At 49.4% G+C, this 20,246-nt stretch overlaps 1 protein-coding gene across 3 annotated transcripts in view; it reads right to left on the bottom strand.

The window, feature by feature from the left end:
- Positions 1-20,246, bottom strand: part of TPCN1 (two pore segment channel 1) — a 62,408-nt gene that overhangs the window by 9,835 nt on the left and 32,327 nt on the right. For all 3 annotated transcript variants that reach the window (XM_025474042.3, XM_049101696.1, XM_025474043.3), the window contains 16 exons: positions 14,440-14,616; positions 13,943-14,056; positions 13,012-13,142; positions 12,049-12,137; positions 11,385-11,419; positions 10,608-10,666; positions 10,269-10,368; positions 7,643-7,759; positions 7,262-7,386; positions 6,436-6,484; positions 5,810-5,873; positions 4,913-4,957; positions 2,769-2,825; positions 2,635-2,688; positions 1,540-1,612; positions 519-626 (listed from right to left, as the gene is read on the bottom strand). In XM_025474042.3, coding sequence (XP_025329827.1) covers positions 519-626; positions 1,540-1,612; positions 2,635-2,688; positions 2,769-2,825; positions 4,913-4,957; positions 5,810-5,873; positions 6,436-6,484; positions 7,262-7,386; positions 7,643-7,759; positions 10,269-10,368; positions 10,608-10,666; positions 11,385-11,419; positions 12,049-12,137; positions 13,012-13,142; positions 13,943-14,056; positions 14,440-14,616 — 1,397 coding nt within the window. The remainder of the gene's footprint in view (positions 1-518; positions 627-1,539; positions 1,613-2,634; positions 2,689-2,768; positions 2,826-4,912; positions 4,958-5,809; positions 5,874-6,435; positions 6,485-7,261; positions 7,387-7,642; positions 7,760-10,268; positions 10,369-10,607; positions 10,667-11,384; positions 11,420-12,048; positions 12,138-13,011; positions 13,143-13,942; positions 14,057-14,439; positions 14,617-20,246) is intronic.

Here is a 20,246-nt window from a genome sequence, read left to right as displayed (position 1 = left end):
ACGAATGGGATCATAGCTTGATACCCACAAGGATACCGAGACTTCTGAAGACCCCTAGGTGCTAAGGGGGGCGGGGGTCTCTATGGAGAGCTGCCTCACTGATTCCCCGCAGCCGTCTCTGTGGAAAAGGTGAGACTAAGGGAGGGTTTTTCTTGACAAGAGACTGTGCCAGGAAAGCATGGGGGCCCCTCAAAGATCCCCTTGCACCCTCGGAGGCTGTGGCATTCTGGTTTATGACTCTGAGCATATGTGTTTCTATGGCTGCAGCTGATACCTGCTGCAGGCCAAGGTCACCTGAGCCATGGGCCACGCTCTTCCTCCACAGTCAGGGGCAACTGGATCCCTGTGATGTGAGGAGGCACAGCAGGCCACACACTCCCCCCACAGGTGGAGACAGGGCCTGATGCCTCTGTAGCGGGGTGCATCTCTGACACGAGGCTTGTGAATCTTCGGGTTCCTTCCCCCCACTTCCCAGACCAGTCCCAAGGCTTTCCCCACCCTGCCCCTGCCCCTGTCACCTGAGCAGCTGGAGGGGACGCAGGACCACTATGAAATAAAAGGGCTCCATGTTGAAGGCCAGAGCCAGCAGTCCCAGAAAGGCAAACAGAGTGACAGAGAAGTCGAACCTGGGAGGGTGAGGGAGAAGCCGTGGTCCAAATGGCCTGCCCAGGCCTGCCTCCCTCCCACAGCTCCCCACTCCCCAGCCCCGGTTTCAGTGCTCCCTTCCCAGGGGCCCACATGCTGACCCCAGCAGGGGCAGCTTCCTGCCGCCCTGGGGTTTCTGAGGCCAGCTTGGCTGGACCCCCAGGCACAGCAGACACAGTAGGGATCAGAAATCCCATCCTGAAGGTCCTGCCCTATTCTAGTGGCAGATGTCGGGTTATATGGGTGACCACTGACCCTGATGAGCTTCCTAAGGGAAGGGGTGGAATGGGCAGGTGGGATTCCCACCTGGAGGCTAGTCAGCCAGCCCTGCTCGAGGTAGGGGGCCTTCTTGCCTCTTCAGAAGTGCACGAAGACCCCAAAAACAGCATGGCGCACATCCTACTACTGCTCTTCCTGGACCCTTCTCTATTTGTCAAGGCTACGACCTCGTGAGGACAGGCTGATGCCATGGAGGCATTAACTTGGGTGGGTGGTAAGTGGCCTCTGAGGTCTCTGTGGAACAGCGTCTCTTTACCACCCCAGCCAGCTGCCAACCACGACTGGTAGTGGAGCCGCCTTCTCCATTAGTATCATGGTTTTTACAGAGATAAGAGCCTCATTGTCAGGGATGGGTGTGGGGGCCCATGACTAGCTAGAGCCAGCCAGCCTGAGGACCCTGAAGAGCCACCACGAATTGTTCTAGGATGAACAGAAAAAAGGGGGCCTGAGAGTAAGACAAGAGCCTGACCCAGGCAGAACGGCGCCAGGAGACAAGAGCCCTGTCCTGCCCTCGGCCCCTCCTTCTGCCACTGCAGAACACGGTGTGCGCTGTGAGTATGTAGGGAGGGGGCCCGCGACCGTCAGTCTCAGTTAAGAAACACGCTCTCCACTCACAGATTCCACCCGGAGGACAGGTATTCAAGGGGACCAAGGCCAGCAACCTTCAGGAATAGCTCCACCCCGTAGACTGTGAACAGGAGGAGGCAGTTAGCAGGGGCCCCAACCACAGCCTCTCCCACACTTGGACTGGCTTCGTCTCCCTCTGAGGCTCTTCTGAGGTCTCCAGCCTCCCCCACAGGTCATGTCACACCCATACCCCATTGTGAGTGTACAGCCTCCAGAGGGGCCCAGCCCAGGAGCTGGTCAACTGGGACTACTTGCTTAAGAGGAGGTACCCCCGCCCCCTCTTTGGGAATGGCCCAGCCATCTGTCCATCGACCAGACAGTTCCTGAGCACCTTTCCCGTGCTTGGCACTGTGTTGGATGTGCAGCAGTGCACAACGCAGCACAGCACACACTTGCATGTTGCTTAGGGTCCAGACAGGAAGAAGCATGGTGCTTAGCACTCAGGGATGTTTAGATATAAAGGAGGAGGAAGACTGTCTGACAGTGCAGTGGGGGGTGGGGGGGTGGTGCAGGGGGTGAGTGCACCAGGCAGAGAAAGCAGCCTGTACAAAGAGTCAGGGTAAGAAGGGGCACCAGTGGTGGGGAGCAGGTCACTGTTCAGGAGGGCTGTGGGCTGGGACAAGGGTGGGGTGCTGGTGGGGGGGCAGTGAGAGAGGAAGCTGAGCGACCCCGTGCAGCCAGGCAGTGTGAGTTACATCCAGTGTGAGTTACATCCAGACGGGCGTGGGATGGAATCAGACTCCATTTCTGCTCCATTCTCATCAAGCCTCCCCATTTTCAAGAAGAGCCATGAGGCCCTCAAGCAAATGCAAGTTCTCCCTAGCCAGGGTTTAAAACCTGTAGTTCAGGGATGCCTGGGTGGCTCAGTGGTTTAGCACCTGCCTTCAGCACAGGGTGTGATCCTGGAGACCCAGGATCGAGTCCCGCATCAGGCTCGCTGCATGGAGCCTGCTTCTCCCTCTGCCTGTGTCTCTGTCTCTCTCTCTGTGTGTGTCTCTCATGAATAAATACATACAATCTTAAATAAATAAACAAACAAACAAATAAAACCTGTAGTTCAGCAAAGCCACATCAGAAACCTACTAGTCAGAAAGACGACGTAACTCCAGGGCACGTGCTTAGAGAAGAAGTTCCCGCCTGTAAGACATGAAGCAGGAGGTCAAGTGGTGGGGTCAGGAGTGCCCACAGGACAGGCTGGTCCCCTAGCCAGGGCTCACCTTTCAGCATGAAGGTCTCCACGAGGATCCAGACCCCATTGACAGCCACCACCAAGTCTGCAAACAGGCCCATAATAGAGAGAGAAAGCACAGATGGGTGTGCAAATCCATAGCTCACAGCTGCCGCCCCCCTGGCTACTCTCCTGGCAGCCCTAGGAGATGCTCTGCACACCCACATGATAGATGATGGCTTCTTTCCACTTAGTGCTTTTACCACATGAGCTACATCAACTGGTGGTTTCACTTAGAAAATGGCCACAGATTTCTAAAAACATGTTCTGTGTCACTGTAGGGAAACCAGTTGTTTCAGCAAAACCTACAGATTACTCCAAGTTGGTGTAAAAGATGTTGAGTATTAAAATGTCTGTTCTTTCCTAGAGACATGTGATTTTAAGATGACTGCATGAACTAGTTAGTAAAATTACATATTCATTTGGCCTCTTACATAGCAATCCCACTTCTAGGGATCCACCCCCATGAGATACTAGCAAAACACAAAACAATCTGTACTGCAAGCCATTTGCTAGAGAACTGTTTATGAGAACAAAAATGTAGAAGTGCCCTAAAAGATCAACAGGGGATCTTTTTCCCTGATCATAGTTGGATCAACTATGACATGTTCACAAAATGGTAAAGTATCAACTCTAAAAAGAAACGAGGAACATCTCTATATATTAATGGGGAGTGGTCTCTGGGATACACTGTTAACTGAAAAAAAGCAAGGTGGAAAAAGTGTATAGGTATTGTCATTGATTTAAGACATGGGGATAGGCATCCATATGCATCTACTTATAGTTTTTATAAAATGGAAGAAGAGACCAAAAAAAAAGTTACCCAGTAGAGGAGGTTTGACAGGATGTAAACGATGTATCCTTAAACATACTTTTATAGATCTGACTTGGAACCATATAGATAATTTACGTAAGTATAAAACAAAAATTAAATGTAAAAAAAAGCAACACCTGAAAATCAAAAATAAAATTAAATAAAGAAACCTAAATGCATATCCAGTTGGTGACACACTCAACGGGGAGAAGAATTCTTATAAGTGACCTTACCACCTGGTAATGTAAACATATGTCCCTGGAATGGCGCTCTAGTTGCTGTGTTGTCGGGACTGTGTTGGGACTAGTGTCTGGAGATGGTTATGAGTCTACTGTGAGGTACAGCAAATGAGTAGTTGTGTGAGTGGTGTTGGCAACCAGGATTTGCCAGTATTTTAAGACGGGGGGGTGGGGAGGGTATCTGGATATGAAAGAATGAGGGAGTTAGATAAAAATGCAATAGTACTGAATTTGAATTTAAAAAGTCAGGATAAACTCCCGATATAGTTTATCTTTAAAAACAAAAATCCTACCTCTGTCCATGGAAAGGCCTTGAAATAATAACCAACTCCAAGCAGTGAACACCTTTAGCATTTCAAACTGTGGTCTCTAAACACCATTTCCCACCAAATGGAACCAGAATTCCTTAGAAAGACTGAATCCAATCAAGCTTCTCCATGAGTACTGTCCAAGAGGACTTCCTAGGACAAAAGAAATGTCCTCCTCTGTGCTGTCCAACTAGTAGTCATTAGCTATATGTGGTGACTGAGCACTTGAGATGTGGCTCCTGTGGCTTTTTTCACTTGAGTTGCTTAAATTTAAATAATCACACCTGGCAAATTGCTACTGCATTGGGCAATACAACTCTACCTATAACTACCGAATGGCAGAAAATAAACAACAGAGGAGCATGCAAAAACAAGACTGAAGGCCAAACAGTCCTGTTTCTTCAACTAAATGTCACAAGACAGAGAAAGGGGATGGAAGAGAAACCTACAGATAGAAATAGACTTAAGTGACAGACCACATCCTGTGGTTCTGAAATCTGCTTCCAAAATCTCCAGGTCTAGGGAAGAGATGATGAGCTACCATGAGGGTACAGATGGATAGAAATACTGGCCATGGGGTGACAGCTGTTGAAGCTGGGCGATGGGTACATGGATGCTCATTATCATCTCCCCACTTTTATACATGCTTGGAATTTTCTAAAATAAAAAGTCAGCAACATGGCTGCAGGGCTAATCTCTTGACTCTCCATGTTCTGGAATGGTAAAAGACTCAGGCAGGAAGGGGCCTAGAACTGTGGTATGTCACACTTACACATGAAGTACTGGAAGGCCTTGGATTTCACAAGGATATTAATTCCTATTTGAAGAGAAGAAATGTTAACATTGAAATCTTCATTGGCAAGTACACATTCCCTACCGCACACTTCACACCCATGAGCAGTCAGGGTGTTTATGCCCAGGAGTGAGGAAGGAAGGGTATGCTCTGAGGATGACCCCATGCCTGTGTTCAGGCCAGACCACACAGCCAACTGCTGCTTGAGAGAGAGTCCAGGCAGCCCGGAGCCAGGTGGGAGCACAGTGAAGCTTTGTTGGCCACCACTAACTTTAACTTGCCACTGGACTCAGCCGGGAGCTATTGATTCAACCACTTGAGTAACTATCACTCCACAGAATCAAAAACCCTCTAAAGAATCTGGACTAAGAGCAGAGCCCAAAGCCCTAGCTGCAGGAGAAATCATGATATATGATACACTGTCTTTACTCTTGTGCATCACTGCCCACGCCCAGGCTTCAGCCTTTTTGCACAAGAAATCCCCCGCGAGCTAACCATACCCTTCCATGCAACTTCAAAACTGGCATTCAGTGAAGGGGCAACACCTGGATTTTAAAATTCTGAATGTTATGCTGTGCAAGCATGATGTCAGGGATCATATACATGAGCTATTTATCCTTCCACAGGAGGATGGCCTGAATACACTAGAGGGTACAAAGGCAGATTTGAGAACGGAATGGATAATGGAATCCTACTACCTTTTTAAAAATGCACTTATTTGCCTGCTGGGGTGACCACACTGTTGGTCTCTCATACACACACAGACATTCAGACACACACATACAGGCACACCCTCTGAGCATGTGCTCATCTGTGGTCTCTGGAAACCTCCATCTGTCCCCAGCTGCCAAGATGTCATATTCAGGTCAACCTTACCTTTGAAGATGAGGAATGCTGTTCTGGGAAGCTCATCAAACCAGTGTTCTCTATTTCTCTTTGCCTGGCCAGGAAACAGGGCCACAGAGAGGGGCTGTTAGGACCAGTGATGCGGACCATCCTGCGGGCCTGGATGCCGTTTGTTTACCCTGCTCCCCTGGCTAACTTGGGCAACAATGAAAACAGAGATCTATCAATGACAAAGATGCCAATGTCCAGGAAGCATGTAAACGGAGCCATGTCCATGCCTTCTTTTTGTATAGTCCTGAAAATAACAGCAAGTAGGGATCATCGTTCTCCCATTTCCCTGGTGAGACAAGCCTTGGAAAGGTTCGATAACTTGCCCAATGTCAGTGACTAATGGGGTCTGCCTGAGACTCGGTGCTCTTAACCAAGAAGCTACAGTGCAAATGTCAGAGCATATTGTAGGGGGGCCACCTGTAATCCTGCAGTGCGGGCAGCCAAGCCAAGCCGAGAGCTGAGTTGTCCCAGCCAGTGGGGAAGCAGCTGGGCCAAGCAGCTGGGCCGCTGGTGTGCTCAGTCTCATTCCCCTCCCCCATCACCCCTCCCCCCCAGCAGTTAGCCCGCCCTGTCTCTGGTCTTTGGTCCCACTCACAAGCACTCACCTTCCATTTCAAGGCAGCGACTTCATAAATATCATAAAAGTCCTTCAGGCTGTTGTAAGCAGCATGAAAAGGTAAAAAAAAAAAAAAAAAAAAAATCAGAACCTGTTCCCACTGAGCTTCAGGTCTCCCTTGACCACCTGTGGTCCCCTTTAATGGCGGAGGGGACATCTGTGAGTTTCAGTACCTCAGTGCCCCAACGACCCTTACCTGGGGGCATTTGATCTCCTCCAGGTGCCATGCATCTATACTAACCACTGACAGCTTGAATTGCCCTGGGTTACTCTAATTCTTAAATGGACAGGGACAGAGCTGCCTCTAGCAGAGGACTTAATGGGATAGCTGGGACTGAGTTCAGCCTGGACAGAGCTTGTTTACTGGTGTTGCCATAGCTGGCCCGCTTCCTTCCTCAGGAAGAGGGTTCTGGTCATCAGCAGTCTGGAAGACCAAGATCTGCCCATGCAGATCTCGGGGCTGGTTCTGCAGGCTCTTCCAGGGGCGTGTGTGTGTGTGTGTGTGTGTGTGTGTGTGTGTGTATGCGCAAGCATGCACATTCACCTGGCTCACATGGGATTACCCCCCTCACTCAGGGCTGGAGAGCAACTGGTGGGGCCAGCTCATTTCTTTTGTGTCAAGCCAGCTTGGACTGGGCTTCTGTTACTTGTAAGAATAAATCTGATGAATGATACTATCTACTAGAAGAATCTCTGTGGAGAAAACTAGTCTCTCACAAGCTTCTTTGCCCACCAACCTCCTGGTACCTTGGCTCGCTCCAGTCCCTCTTGTGAATGCCTTTGGCCACCCCGCCCCACCTGGCATCCACTCTCACCTGAGCAGAGGTGTGTTGCTCTGATTCAGGGCCTTAAAAGTAAGATAACGCTCCCTGGCACTCATCCGGGGCCTGTAGAAGCGCATCAGGCCTTCAAACTGCCTGTAGGAGATGCCGGCGGGCCTCTGCGGGGAGAGGGCAGGTGGCCATGGAAACATGGGAAAATACAGAGCCCAGACTGCCCCTTCCATTGGTGGCAGCTACTATGGATGCCCAGGACAGCAAAGGATCCCAGGGCACACTACTCTTTCTTGTTCTCTCAGGGGCAGAACTCCTGGTTTCTAAAGCTGCTGGCCCTGCCGTGCCTAGGGGACTGTTCAGGGCAAGTGAAGGGCAGCAGGGACCACACCCCTCCCTGGTCCGGCCCCCACCCCTCCCTACCCGTTGGCTGATGAGCAGGCAGTAGGCATGCTGGATGGCGGTTCGCTTATGCAGCAGCAAAGACTTGAACTTGCGTTTCTCAATATCATTGAAGGTGTCGAACACAACAGCCAGAAGCTATAAGGGAAGAACACGGGACTTGGCTCCCCTGCGTGGTGGGGTCTCAAGGAGTGGGGGAGTTCCAGCCACCCCACAAGGGGGGCCTGAGAAGACCCTCCCACCTGCCCCTTGCATATGAGGCTTATTCCCTAAGCATCAGCAGAGGAAGGCCATCCACTATCACTTGCAAATTTTCTCTCTTGGGATACATAAAGTCATTATTATACATTCCCCCGGTGCTTCTCTGCGCCTGAGTTCATGACTGGCTGGGCAGGTTTTCTAAGGTGAAGCATCAAGAGAAACACACTGGGTTCTACACCCAATTCCCCCATATGACAGCCGGGGAGCCGAGGGCCATCCCAGCCTCAGAGCAGGAAGGAACAGCATGGCACAGAGTGCTTCTACCTGCATACCCTTGTTCCTGATCCCGATGAGCCACAGCTTCATGCATTGGCCCCAGAACTCAGAGTGGTGGGGTAGCCTGCCCTCCGGGGTACAACATGCCTGGGCTGCCTAATTCTAGAGCTGGCATATTAACGATGCAGTCTGCATTGTCAAAGGGTGATGGGGGGCGGGGGGGCAGGAGCAGAATTGAAAGAATGCTTTTTTGGGAAACACTTTCTTTTTCTCTCAAAAATACTTTGAGGGAAACTCTCTTGTCTTTTCCATCCCTTCAAATCGATCTTTTGTTTTAGGTCAAGGGAGGGTCAGCAAATTTTTTCTGTAGAGGGACAGATAGCAAATATTTTAGGCTCCGAAGGCCAGATGGTGTCTGTTGAAACTACTCAACCCTGCAGCTGTAGCATGAAATCAGCCACAGATGATGCGTCAACAAATGGATGTGGCTGTGTGCCAATAAAACTTTATTTATAGAAACAGGCGATGGGCTGGCTTTGGCCAACAGGCTGCAGTTTGCTGACCTATGCCCTAGATTTTCACAACTCTGAGTATATTACAAATTAAAGCAAATCAGCTACACAGAATATATTTTTATGATTCTAAACTAACAACTGTATATAAGAACTCTAATACCTATAAAGATAGCCAACATTTTGATTTTGAAGAATTAGAAAAGGAAAGTATTTTCCTTTTTAAGACTTTAAGCTTTTAGGACATTTTGCAAGTCTACCGCAGGGTGAATGCTTTTTATTTCTACCCGGGGCCTGACTGTGGGGAGCAGTGTTCAGAATGCTCTTTAGAAGTATAAAAATAAACACAAGACTTGGGGTGCCTGGCTGGCTCAGTTGGTAGAGCAAGTGACTCTTGATCTTGGGGTTCTGAGTTCCAGCCCCACAATGGGTGTAGAGATTACTTAAAAATAAAAATTTTTAGGGCACCTGGGTAGCTCGGTGGTTGAACATCTGCCTTTGGCTCAGGTCATGATCCTGGGGTCCTGGGATTGAGTCCTGCATCAGGCTCCCCACAGGGAGTCTTCTTCTCCCTCTGCCTATGTCTCTGCCTCTCTCTGTGTCTCTCATGAATAAATAAATAAAATCTTTAAAAATAAATAAATAATTTAAAAATAAATAAATAAATAAACACAAGACCTGATAAAGCCTCTCCGATAGTTCTGGCATTGACATATGGTCTCCACATGGGCCTAATGGCTTTATCTTTGGGGCAATCTGCTGATGGTAGGAACATCCCTGCAGCCAGCTAGGCCTCTGCAAACACCTTCAAAATTACCAGTGTGCCCAGGGACTTTATGTTCTCCTTAGCAGAATGTATCCTGTAATGGATTTTCTAATGGTTCCCAATCAATGGAGTGGAAACAGACACATGGGTGCAGTAGGTCCGAGCGGTTAAGAGCTGAGCTCTAGAATCAGACCAGCTCACCTGGCCACCCTGAGCTGTGCAACTATAGGCAAATCACTCTGCCAGTCTGGTCCTCAGTTTTCTCATCTATAAGTTGAGAATCATAACGGTAGCTCCAGAGTTTTTGTGATAAATCATTTATCCTCATATATAAAGCACTTGGCCCAGTGCCTGCTAATAGCCTCATTAATGCCAGCTTTTATAGTTATTTTATTTATTCACTTATTTTGAGAGAGAGTGTTCGTGTGTGTGAGTGGGGTGTGGCAGGGGTGGGAGAGAGAATCCAAGCAGGCTACACACCCAGCACACCCTCGATGTAGGGCTCAATCTCACAACCCCATGATAATGACCTAAGCTGAAATCATGAGTTGGTCGCTCAACTGACTAAGTTATCTGGGAGCCCCAACCAGCTTTTATAATTATTATGACACACATTTGGAGGAGAACAAAAGGTCCCAGGATAGCGTGACCTAACAGGCTAGCTCTAGAGCTAATGGCAACACAAGTACTACCCAGGGAGGCTGCTACCACCAGTAACCAGCTGAAATCAAGTCCCAATAGGGCACCTGCCACCATGCCACACTTGACCACAGCCTGGGACCCCTTCCTCAAAGGAGGCCAAGAGCAGCCCCTACTTCTCCCTGCCTTGGGTGCCCAGGGCTGTGCTGGTTGGGATGGAAGTTCCAACAGGGCGCAATGCATGCTCACTCACCAGGTTCATGATGAAGTACAGCTCGATGGAGAGGTAGACGATGAAGAAGACACAGGACCAGGGATTCCGGGAGTAGGAGGGCATCATCACATCTGGGAAACTGGATTTGCAGAGCATTACCGCAGGACCCCGCATCTGCTCTCTCCCTTTCTCCATCTTCCCAGAGGATATCTCTCTTTTCCACCTTCCCCTTGTCTCTATCTATGGGCTTCGAGCTCATCGGGCCACCCCCAATCCCTTGGCACCTGCCTGTGCTCAGGGGTGCAATATTCTTGGCTAAAAAGAGAAGACTCTGGGGCACTGGCAGAGGTCCCAAGCCCTAGCAGAGCCCACACTCACTTGGCTGTGGTCAGAAGGACAAACAGACTGACAATGCTGTTCTCTAGCGTGCTGAAGTACTGTAGGGAAAGAAAGCAGAAGAACGCATTGGCCTCAGGAACAAGCCGCCATGGGCCACCTAGAGGGCCCCACCCTCCTCCCCCCTACCCCCACCAACTCTCCCTCCTCCCAAGGAATCCTGATGGAGGATGGAGGAATGAGCAAATGTGGAGTCTAGCCGCCTCTTCCTTCCTGAACTCTGTGCTTCTGGCAGAGGGGACTGGGACTATTTTCCTAGACAATCACAAGTCTGCACCACCGGCTTGGCTCCCCTCCACTGCTCCTTCACCAAATCTGTTCCAGATCTGATGCTGGGAACAGGACTCTCAAGGGCAGGAAAGAGGATTCCCTTGGCGCTTAAGGAATGGAGCAGCTCAAGTATGGGTGACCGGAGCTTTCCAGAGCCATAAATTATGCTGAGAGACCTTCCTAATGTGGCCAGGGGTCAGGCCGGCCACCATGTCTGAGGGGAAAGGCCCACATAAAGAGAGAGGGACGCCTGGATGGCTTAGTTGGTTAAGCATCTGACCCTTGATTTTGGCTCGGGTCATGATCTCTGGGTTGTGGGATCAAGCCCCACGTTGGCATGGAGAGCTTGCTTAAGATTCTCTCTCCCACTGCTGCGTACCGCCCCCACCCTGCCCGCCCCATGCATGCATGTATTCTCTCTCAAAAAAAAAAAAAAAAAAAAAAAGGAACAGCAACAACTAAAGAAACAGACAAATACAGATTACTTACAGGGTCTGAAGGATTAGGGGAGAACAAGTAGAAGCCTAGGAGGTGGCAGAAAACAAAATGGGTTACAGCAGGTCCCGAACCCAGATGTCAAAGGATTGCAAAGTAGATGTAAACGAACACAGGAGGCAGAAGGAGAACATTAGGGAGTGGTGGGGACTGCGGCATTCTACAGAACACACATTCTGTCAACAGGAGCAAGTGAGGGCACCTGGGTGGCTCAGTGGCTGAGTGTCTGCCTTCGGCTCAGGGTGTGATCCTGGGGTCCTGGGATCAAGTCCCACATTGGGCTCCCTGCTTTCTCCCTCTCCCTTGCTATCTCTCTCTCTCCCAAATAAATAAATATTAAAAAAATTTTTTTCAATATGCAAAGCAACAGCATTTATTTGCGGTTTAAGAAAATAGGAGGTATAATTACAAAGATACACATGCCCATGGTAAGCCTAGGTTAGGCGGTACCTCTGAGGGGAAAGGGAATGGACCTCATGAAAAGATTCAGAGGTGGCTTCCATTTGCTTCCTAATACTTCATCCCCTGAATAGAAGGCCGTGGGTGTTTAACCAGTTGTAAAACCTTCCTGGACTTCTAAAACTGTCAAAGTGAATTTTCCTTCAACTGTGAACTTGGTTTTAGAGACTGCCAGGGCCCTGGGGCTCAGCAAACTCACCTAGGATGGCGAAAATGATCATGAAAAAGAGCAGCAGCAGGAGGATGTCCATGAAGGGCGGCAGAGATTGGAAGATCTGCCGCAGGTTGCTGGGGAGAAAGCAGGGCAGGAAGGGGTGAGGTAGGCAGGATGAGGTCCAAGGGAGTGCTGTCTGGGACTCCACAGATGAGATGGGGGCCTGGAACTCCTGGTTCACACAACGCTAAGTCCCACTGCACCCTGATTTATGGCATCACGCTTGGCGTTTTCCCGGAGGACTTGCACTCCAGGGGTGCTGGAGAGGCCCGGGGCAGGTGTGGCACCGGCAGCCCCTCCTCCTGCTTGTGGAGCTCAAACAGGCCAGACCCCTGTAAGGAATGAAGGGAAAAGCAGAAGGCCAAGTGCATGGCCTTGGGCACAAAGCTTCCCCAAGTGGGATGTGGGATGCATGAAGACATTTTGGGGCCACCTACTCTTCGGACACTTGTTTCCAACTTTGAGGATGGGCCTGAAGAATGAACCACTAGCCTGCTCTCATCAACAGTACCTCAGCCAAGAGGTTTTCCAGATGGATTCTTCAGAACTAAGCTTAACTCCAGGCCAGTGGGCAGGCTGAGTCCAGCCTCCTGCCTCAGTCGGGGTGGTAGCCTGCTGAGTCACTTGGACTTTGAGGAGCTGCCTGCTTTCAACTGCCACCGCTGCCATGTTTCATGAGCAAATAATGTGCTCAGAGAGAGAAGCCAGCCCCAGAAGGCTGCAGGTAATACGGGAAAGAGCCCCAGCCTGGTGCCAGGAAACCAGAATCTGAGTGGAGTACTGCTTTCCACTCCGTGTGGGCAGAGTGGCCGAGGGAAGGGAGCGTGCTTGTATTTTCCCAGTGTGCAGGACTGATCTTATCACTACTTGACTCACTGAGTCCTGCCCCGCAGGCCCAGAGGTCCAGACCAGGCCAGAATAGCGACTGTCTCATCCCCCAGGCCTTACCGCCGGACGCCCCCGCAGTACCGACAGTCCACCAGGAAAATGCAGCGCAGCGCCCGGGTCACACGCACGTGGGACGTCTGCCGTACCAACACCACGATGGCCTCGATGAACTGCACCACCAGCACGGAGGTCTGGGGGTGGACAGGCACAGAGCACCATCAGCACCCCCATCCCGAATACCCTGAACAGAGGGCTGGCCAGGTCCTGCCCACTCTGGCCTTGAGAGACCCTTCCCTTCTCTCCAGATCTCTCTCAGGCCTCCCCCAACATCAAGCAGCCCCTGGAGACAAGCCCTCTGACTACAGGCACAGATGTGGAGCCCCAGGAGAACAAACCCACAGGCAGAGCTCCCAGCAGCTCATCCAGCAGTACCCCCTGAGCGAAGCTGCCACTTTGTCCGGCCACGTCTGCCCACCCTCTGCCTTTAGCTCTCCCCACACTCTTGAGGTCCGCAGGGCATCCTTATCTGCCGTTCCTTGGGCACATTCTCCTGGACAAGGGTGTGTGCTTTCTACACAGCAAAGTGTGCCCTGCCACATTCCTACTCACTGCACAGAGGGAGCTGTATGTAGATTACTAGTTACTGATCAGCATGGGCTTAGAGGCCAGACAGGCCTGGGTCTGAATCCCAAGCCTCTGGGATTTAGATCCCATTCTCATCTGGCTGGCAGGGTGTAAACTGAGAACAGTAACACATCTCCCGCAAAGGCTGTTGTGCCAGTGCTTGGCACACACTAGATGCTAAATCACAGTGGCTCCTGTCAGCATCATCATGACATCTGGACAAGGCTTTTAGATTTGGTGAGGACAGGGCTCCAGGGTCACACTGCTGAACACAGGGCTCAGCCCAAGGGGGATGTGGAATTAAACTGACAATACAGGCTTGAAGGTGACAATGGAAGAAAATGCCATACGGAAATGGACACATCACCTTGACCATGGTCCGTTTATGCCGGATGAAGGTATGGAGGCCCAGCCACCGCAATTTCATGCAGAGTTCAAACACAACCACCATCAGGGCAAACAGCTCCAGGGTCGCATGGACCTGCAACCAAAGGGTATGGAGGAGATGTGGCATCACCAGCCTCACTGTCTCCCCGACTGGTGGTCACACCCAGCTACCTTTCCCCTGAGCCTGGAGATGGTGGGTGGTGCTGCTAATCAGATGTACTGCTTACTTGGAGCCAACATGTGGCCCATGGTCCCTAAGTGAGGCAATCAGCACTCCTTCCTGGAATTACTAGTGAGCCAAATCAGAGGGTGGGGACGGGGGGTGCATTCATTCCAGCAGGGACCCTAAGCCAGACTGACGATCCACTGCTGCTCCTGAGGCCTTTATGACCCCCCAGGGCCTCTTCGTATTAAATCCGCTCATAGTATCTGCCCTTCTAGAATGTTCACCATTGGGTGTGCCATGCAGACACTCACGTAAATGCCGAGCCGGAGCGCAGGGACGGCAGGGGCCTCGCACAGAGACAGCAGCAATAGGAGCAGAGCTGTGGACAGCTCCATCAGGTAGAAGAGGTGGTTGTGTGCGAAGAGGTAGGCCGCCAGCGCTTTGGCGTTCTTGGGGTGGGTGAAGAACTTGTCGTTATTCTCGCCTTCCTGAGGAAATGAGAGCAGTGTGGGCAAACAGGCCTCGGGATGACTCACCTCGAGGTGCTGAGGGGGGCAGAGGGGAAGGGGAGGCCCTGGTGGATGAGCAAGGAGTCGGGCCAGAGATGGAGGAGGATGGAAGGTCCAAAGTATTATCTTCACCAAACTGCACCCCTGTCAAGTCTACTGATGGGGCTCAAGAGACTTGCTTCTTCCTAAAAAACAACCTGGAAGAATCAAAGAATAGTCCGGAGAACAAACAGAGGTGACACATGTGAGCCCCTTAGCAGCCAAACTCTTGCTCTCAGAACTGTGGTCTGGGGAGGAGCCAACACCGCTGAGTCCTGGCTTCCCCACTCCTCCCTGGAGAATGCTGAGAAAGTTCCTTCGCCTTAGTCAACTACCAATGGACTAACATGTCCACTTACTCATACAGCTCCCACAAGACATTTAGGACAGTGTCTGGTGTATGGTGGACTCCCTGCAGATGTCACCTGTTACTATGATTATAAATGATACTAACATTGAGAAGAAAAGGAGCCTGAGAATACCTTTACTCTATATACATATAAATATATATAAATATATATATATATATATATATATATATATATATATATATAATATATATATATATTTCCCTTCTTACTTTGACTATTTCACCTCATTTCCTAACCCCTGCAAAATGACAGGCCTTGCCCTGATTCCTGCGCTCCAACATAATGGGACAGAGGCTGGCCCTGACCAAGTGCCTACCAGGCTAGGCACCATGCTCAGCCTCTTACCTGAATCCTAGACACTCTTTTATTCCTGATCACAGTCCTCTCAGATGGGTGCTTTTATTATCCCATTTGACAGATAAGAAAATCAAGGCATACAAGCTTCAGTAGCACCTGAGCTTACAGAGCCAGGCAATCTAGGTCCACACCCTGGTTTTGCAATTAGCCTCTGCTGATGCAGAGAATAAGTAAGTGACAGAGCCCTGGGAATGGTCCACTTGTGACTAGGAGCAGATGACACTGTAAGGCCATACTCCCTATTAGGGTCAGCCTTCTTGTGCTGGTGGTTGCAGGGAGGAGTCTTTACTGCCTCCCTGGAATTGGTGGGCACAGGGATGAGGGTCACCCCACCTCATCTGCTCCATCACATCTGCACCCCACCCAGCAGCCAATTCACAGTGGAAATTTACTTGGGAATGCTCTACATACATTGCCTTGCTTTAGCGCTTCTCAATGCTGTCCCCTCCACCTCCTCCCACCCAACCTGGCCTGGAGATATCTGTTCATCACACCTGGGGGTGGTGCTGGCAACTAGTGTGCAAATTCCAGGGATATCACTAGCCATCCTAAAATACACAGTAGAGGCCCCCACAACAAAGAGTTAGTTATCTGGCCCCAAACATCAGTAGTGCTGACTTGAGAGATCCAGCTTCATTCACTTCGAAGCAGCATGAACACTCAGCATAGACTCTTCCCATTAGCTTCATTTCCTGGAGGGGAGAGTGGCAGAGCCAGAATGGACACACAGGTCTCCTGACCTAGAGCCCTCTGGAAGCATTCCACCCGTCCTGGAATGAGGTCAGACTTTCAACTATTCCAACTATTCAGCTCTTCTGGAACAAAGGCCACCCTCCCCATGCTCAAACCCTATTTCGGGGAGGTGAGTTGAACACACACCACAGTGATTCCTGCCCAAGCCACAGGCCAGCAGGAAGAAGAACTATGGCCCAGAGGGACACACTGTGATGTGGCAAGCACTTGAGCCTGGTGGGCTCTCATGCCACCCTGAGGTGGCTCCAGCTCACCAAGCCTGTCTCAGAGAGCAGGAAAGGCAAGGGGTGCTTGTCAAGTCTCACCTTGGTACACATAGTAGGTGTTTAATGGATGCTTGGTAGGATGAACCACTCCTGCAAGAGATCATGTGCCCAGGCCCTGGCTCAGCCTGGGGACTGCCCAATAGCTGTGAGGTGGGGAGCTCTGACCTCAGCTGTGGTTTGCAGGGTAGCTTTGGTTGAGTCACTTTCCTGAAGCCAGACACATCACTACCCTCATTAACAAAAAATAAAGACTCAACAGGGGCAAGCCAGACAAAGGGAAGAAACACCCCAGGAATCAAACAGTGGGCAAGCTGAGCAAGTGTCAATCACAGTCCTGTGATCTGTGCAGGACTGTGGTTTTTACCACCACCTCCATGGCTGGGGGGACACCTGGAGTGGCCTGAGAAACTTTGGGTTTAGATTACTAAGAAATGCATTTCTAGGGTGCCTGGGTGGCTCAGTCAGTTAAGTGTCCGCATTTAGCTCAGGACATGATCCGAGAGTCCTGGGATGAAGCCCTGGGAGTATCGGGCTCCCTGCTCAGGGGGAGGTTCTCTTCTCCCTCCCTGCTCCCCCTGCTCCTTCTCTCTCTTTCTCTCTCAAATAAATAAAATCTTTCTTAAAATAAAATTTAAAAACTTAAAAATGCAATTCTCAGGTAATGTCTTCCAATAAATAGCCAGGAATGAAGGTCTGGCTAGAGGAAACCACTGACGGGGGTGGGGGGCGGTGCGGTTCAGGTTTGACCTCTGGGATGTGGAATAGCCAGGAGAGACAGAAGATAAGGTCTCCACCGCCAAGGCTAGAGTGAAATATTACTCGTGTCCCTGGATTCTCATCCAAACCCCAAGGAGAACACTGGCCTTGTTTCCTCACTGCTGATCATGAACTAGATTACAAGAAATAAGAAGACAGGCCAGTTGTACGTGACTTCCAGCTTCGTTCTCTCTGCTCCCTGGGGTGGAAGTCCACCCAGGAAACCAGGTCTGTCTCAGAGGCATTGGGACTGCAGAGCAGAGCAGAGTACATGGCTCTCAAGGGTGTGTGAATCAATAGGTAAAATTTGGGAAGAGAGGAAACCACAGATACCAGGTATCTCAAAGCAGCAAGGAGTCAGTTACCAGAGTACACCAGCCACCTGGTTCGGGGGCCATGCTACAGCTCAGCCACAGAGCATGAAAAAGAAGACCATGTGTGACACCACCTACACCCTACCCCCCAGAAACAGCCATGATTATTGTTCACAGGCATCTGAGTTCTGCTTTTCTTTTTTTATTATTTCTTTTAATGATGCATTGTGGGACACTTGGGTGGATCAGCAGTTAAGCACCTGCCTGTGGCTCAGGTCATGATCCTGTGGTCCCGGGATCGGGTCCCACATTGGGCTCCCTGCATGGAGCCTGCTTCTCTCTCTGCCTACGTCTCTGCCTCTCTGTGTGTCTCTCATGAATAAATAAATAATATCTTTAAAACAAACAAACAAACAAAGCATTGTTGGTAAAATAATTCAAATAACACACAGGATTATATGGCAGTAAAAATTCCATCAGCCAAAGATAATCACCTTTAACACTTAGGTGAACTACTTTCCAGATGTGAGTGGGGATCTGTGCATGCACACATATGTATATGTTACTATATGTGTGTATGAACCTACTTATGTGTGTATGGGTATATACATATATATATATAAACGCTATATGAAAATTATCCTACTACATCTGCAGTTCTGTAGCTCTTTTTCCACAACCACACAGCTCATTTTCAAATGGATACATGTAGTCAGGTTTGGAAACGAAGCCACAAAGTACAGAAGAAAGAGCATCCTTTGGAAGTGAGCTGGACATGGTTGTTTTGCGGTTTTTGTTTTTGTTTTTGTTTTTAAGATTTTATTTATTCGTGAGAGACACAGAGAGAGAGGCAGAGGGAGAAGCAGGCTCCCTGTGGGGAGCCTGATGCGGGACTCGATCTCAGGACCCTGGGGTCACAACCTGAGCCAAAGGCAGACGCTCAACCACTGAGCCAACGAGGTGCCCCGAGCCAGACCTGGTTAAATCCACACTCTGTAACTTACTAGCTGGTTGGCCTTGGACTCCTTTAGCCCCTCTGAGTGTCAGCAGCTAGTCTGTAAATGGGAGACGATCAAACTACCTTGGTGGGGGTTGCTCACTCTCTTAAGGAGAGAAAGAATTACCAAATTTCTGAAGTCTCCTAGGCCATCCTAACTCTGATTTTTGACCCACCCCATACTCTTCTGCAGCATCTTAGTCAACCTTGAAGAAGATGACGGTGCACAGGGAGACCCTGGGGGACCCTGCCAGATCATCAACAGACACGCCTGAGCTCACCAAAATGTCCCCAAAACATTTCTATTGCCTTAACCTGGATCAGAATGCATCTGCTGAGGGGTACAACTCATGTGAGGCTGCATAAAACATGAGCAGCAGAAAGACAAGTGAATGACTACCAAATAAATATCCAAATGTAATGAAGTCTTTCAAAAGAAATAACAAAACATTGTGTGGAATCAGAAAAGACCCCAAATAGCCAGGGGAATATTAGAAAAGAAAACCAGAACCGGGGGCATCACAATGCCAGATTTCAGGTTGTACTACAAAGCTGTGATCATCAAGACAGTGTGGTACTGGCACAAAAACAGACACATAGATCAATGGAACAGAATAGAGAACCTAGAAATGGCCCCTCAACTCTATGGTCAACTAATATTCGACAAAGCAGGACAGACTCTCCACTGGTAAAAAGACAGTCTCTTCAATAAATGGTGCTGGGAAAATTGGACATCCACACGCAGAAGAATGAAACTAGACCACTCTCTTACACCACACACAAAGATAAACTCAAAATGGATGAAAGATCTAAATGTGAGACAAGAATCCATCAAAATCCTAGAGGTGAACACAGGCAACACCCTTTTTGAACTTGGCCACAGCAACTTCTTGCAAGATACATCTATGAAGGCAAGGGAAACAAAAGCAAAAATGAACTATTGGGACCTAATCAAGATAAAAAGCTTCTGCACAGCAAAAGAAACAGTCAACAAAACTAAAAGACAACCTACAGAATGGGAGAAGATATTTGCAAATGACATATCAGATAAAGGGCTAGTTTCCAAGAATATAAAGAACTTATTAAACTCAACACCAAAGAAACAAACAATCCAATCATGAAATGGGCAAAAGACATGAACAGAAATTTCACAGAGAAGACATCAACATGGCCAACAAGCACATGAGAAAATACTCTGCATCACTGGCCATCAGAGAAATACAAATCAAAACCACAATGAGATCCCACCTCACACCCAGGAGAATGGGGAAAATTAACAAGACAGGAAACAACAAATGTTGGAGAGGATGTGCAGAAAGGGGAACCCTCTTGCACTGTTAGTGGGAATGTGAGCTGGTGCAGCCACTCTGGAAAACTGTGTGGAGGTTCCTCAAAGAGTTAAAAATAGACCTGCCCTACGACCCAGCAATTGCACTGTTAGGGATTTACCCCAAAGATTCAGATGCAATGAAACGCCAGGACACCTGCACCCCGATGTTTCTAGCAGCAATGTCCACAATAGCCAAACTGTGGAAGGAGCCTCGGTGTCCATCGAAAGATGAATGGATAAAGAAGATGTGGTTTATGTATACGATGGAATATTACTCAGCCGTTAGAAATGACAAATACCCACCATTTGCTTCAGTGTGGATGGAGCTGGAGGGTATTATACTGAGTGAAATAAATCAGTCAGAGAAGGACAAACATTATATGGTCTCATTCATTTGGGGAATATAAAAAATAGTGAAAGGGAATA

The sequence above is a fragment of the Canis lupus genome, chromosome 26, assembly GCF_003254725.2.
Source record: "Canis lupus dingo isolate Sandy chromosome 26, ASM325472v2, whole genome shotgun sequence".
NCBI classification, from domain to species: domain Eukaryota; kingdom Metazoa; phylum Chordata; class Mammalia; order Carnivora; family Canidae; genus Canis; species Canis lupus.
The sequence above is the reverse complement of the archived record's forward strand: the minus strand, read 5'-3'. Positions and strand labels throughout refer to the sequence as shown.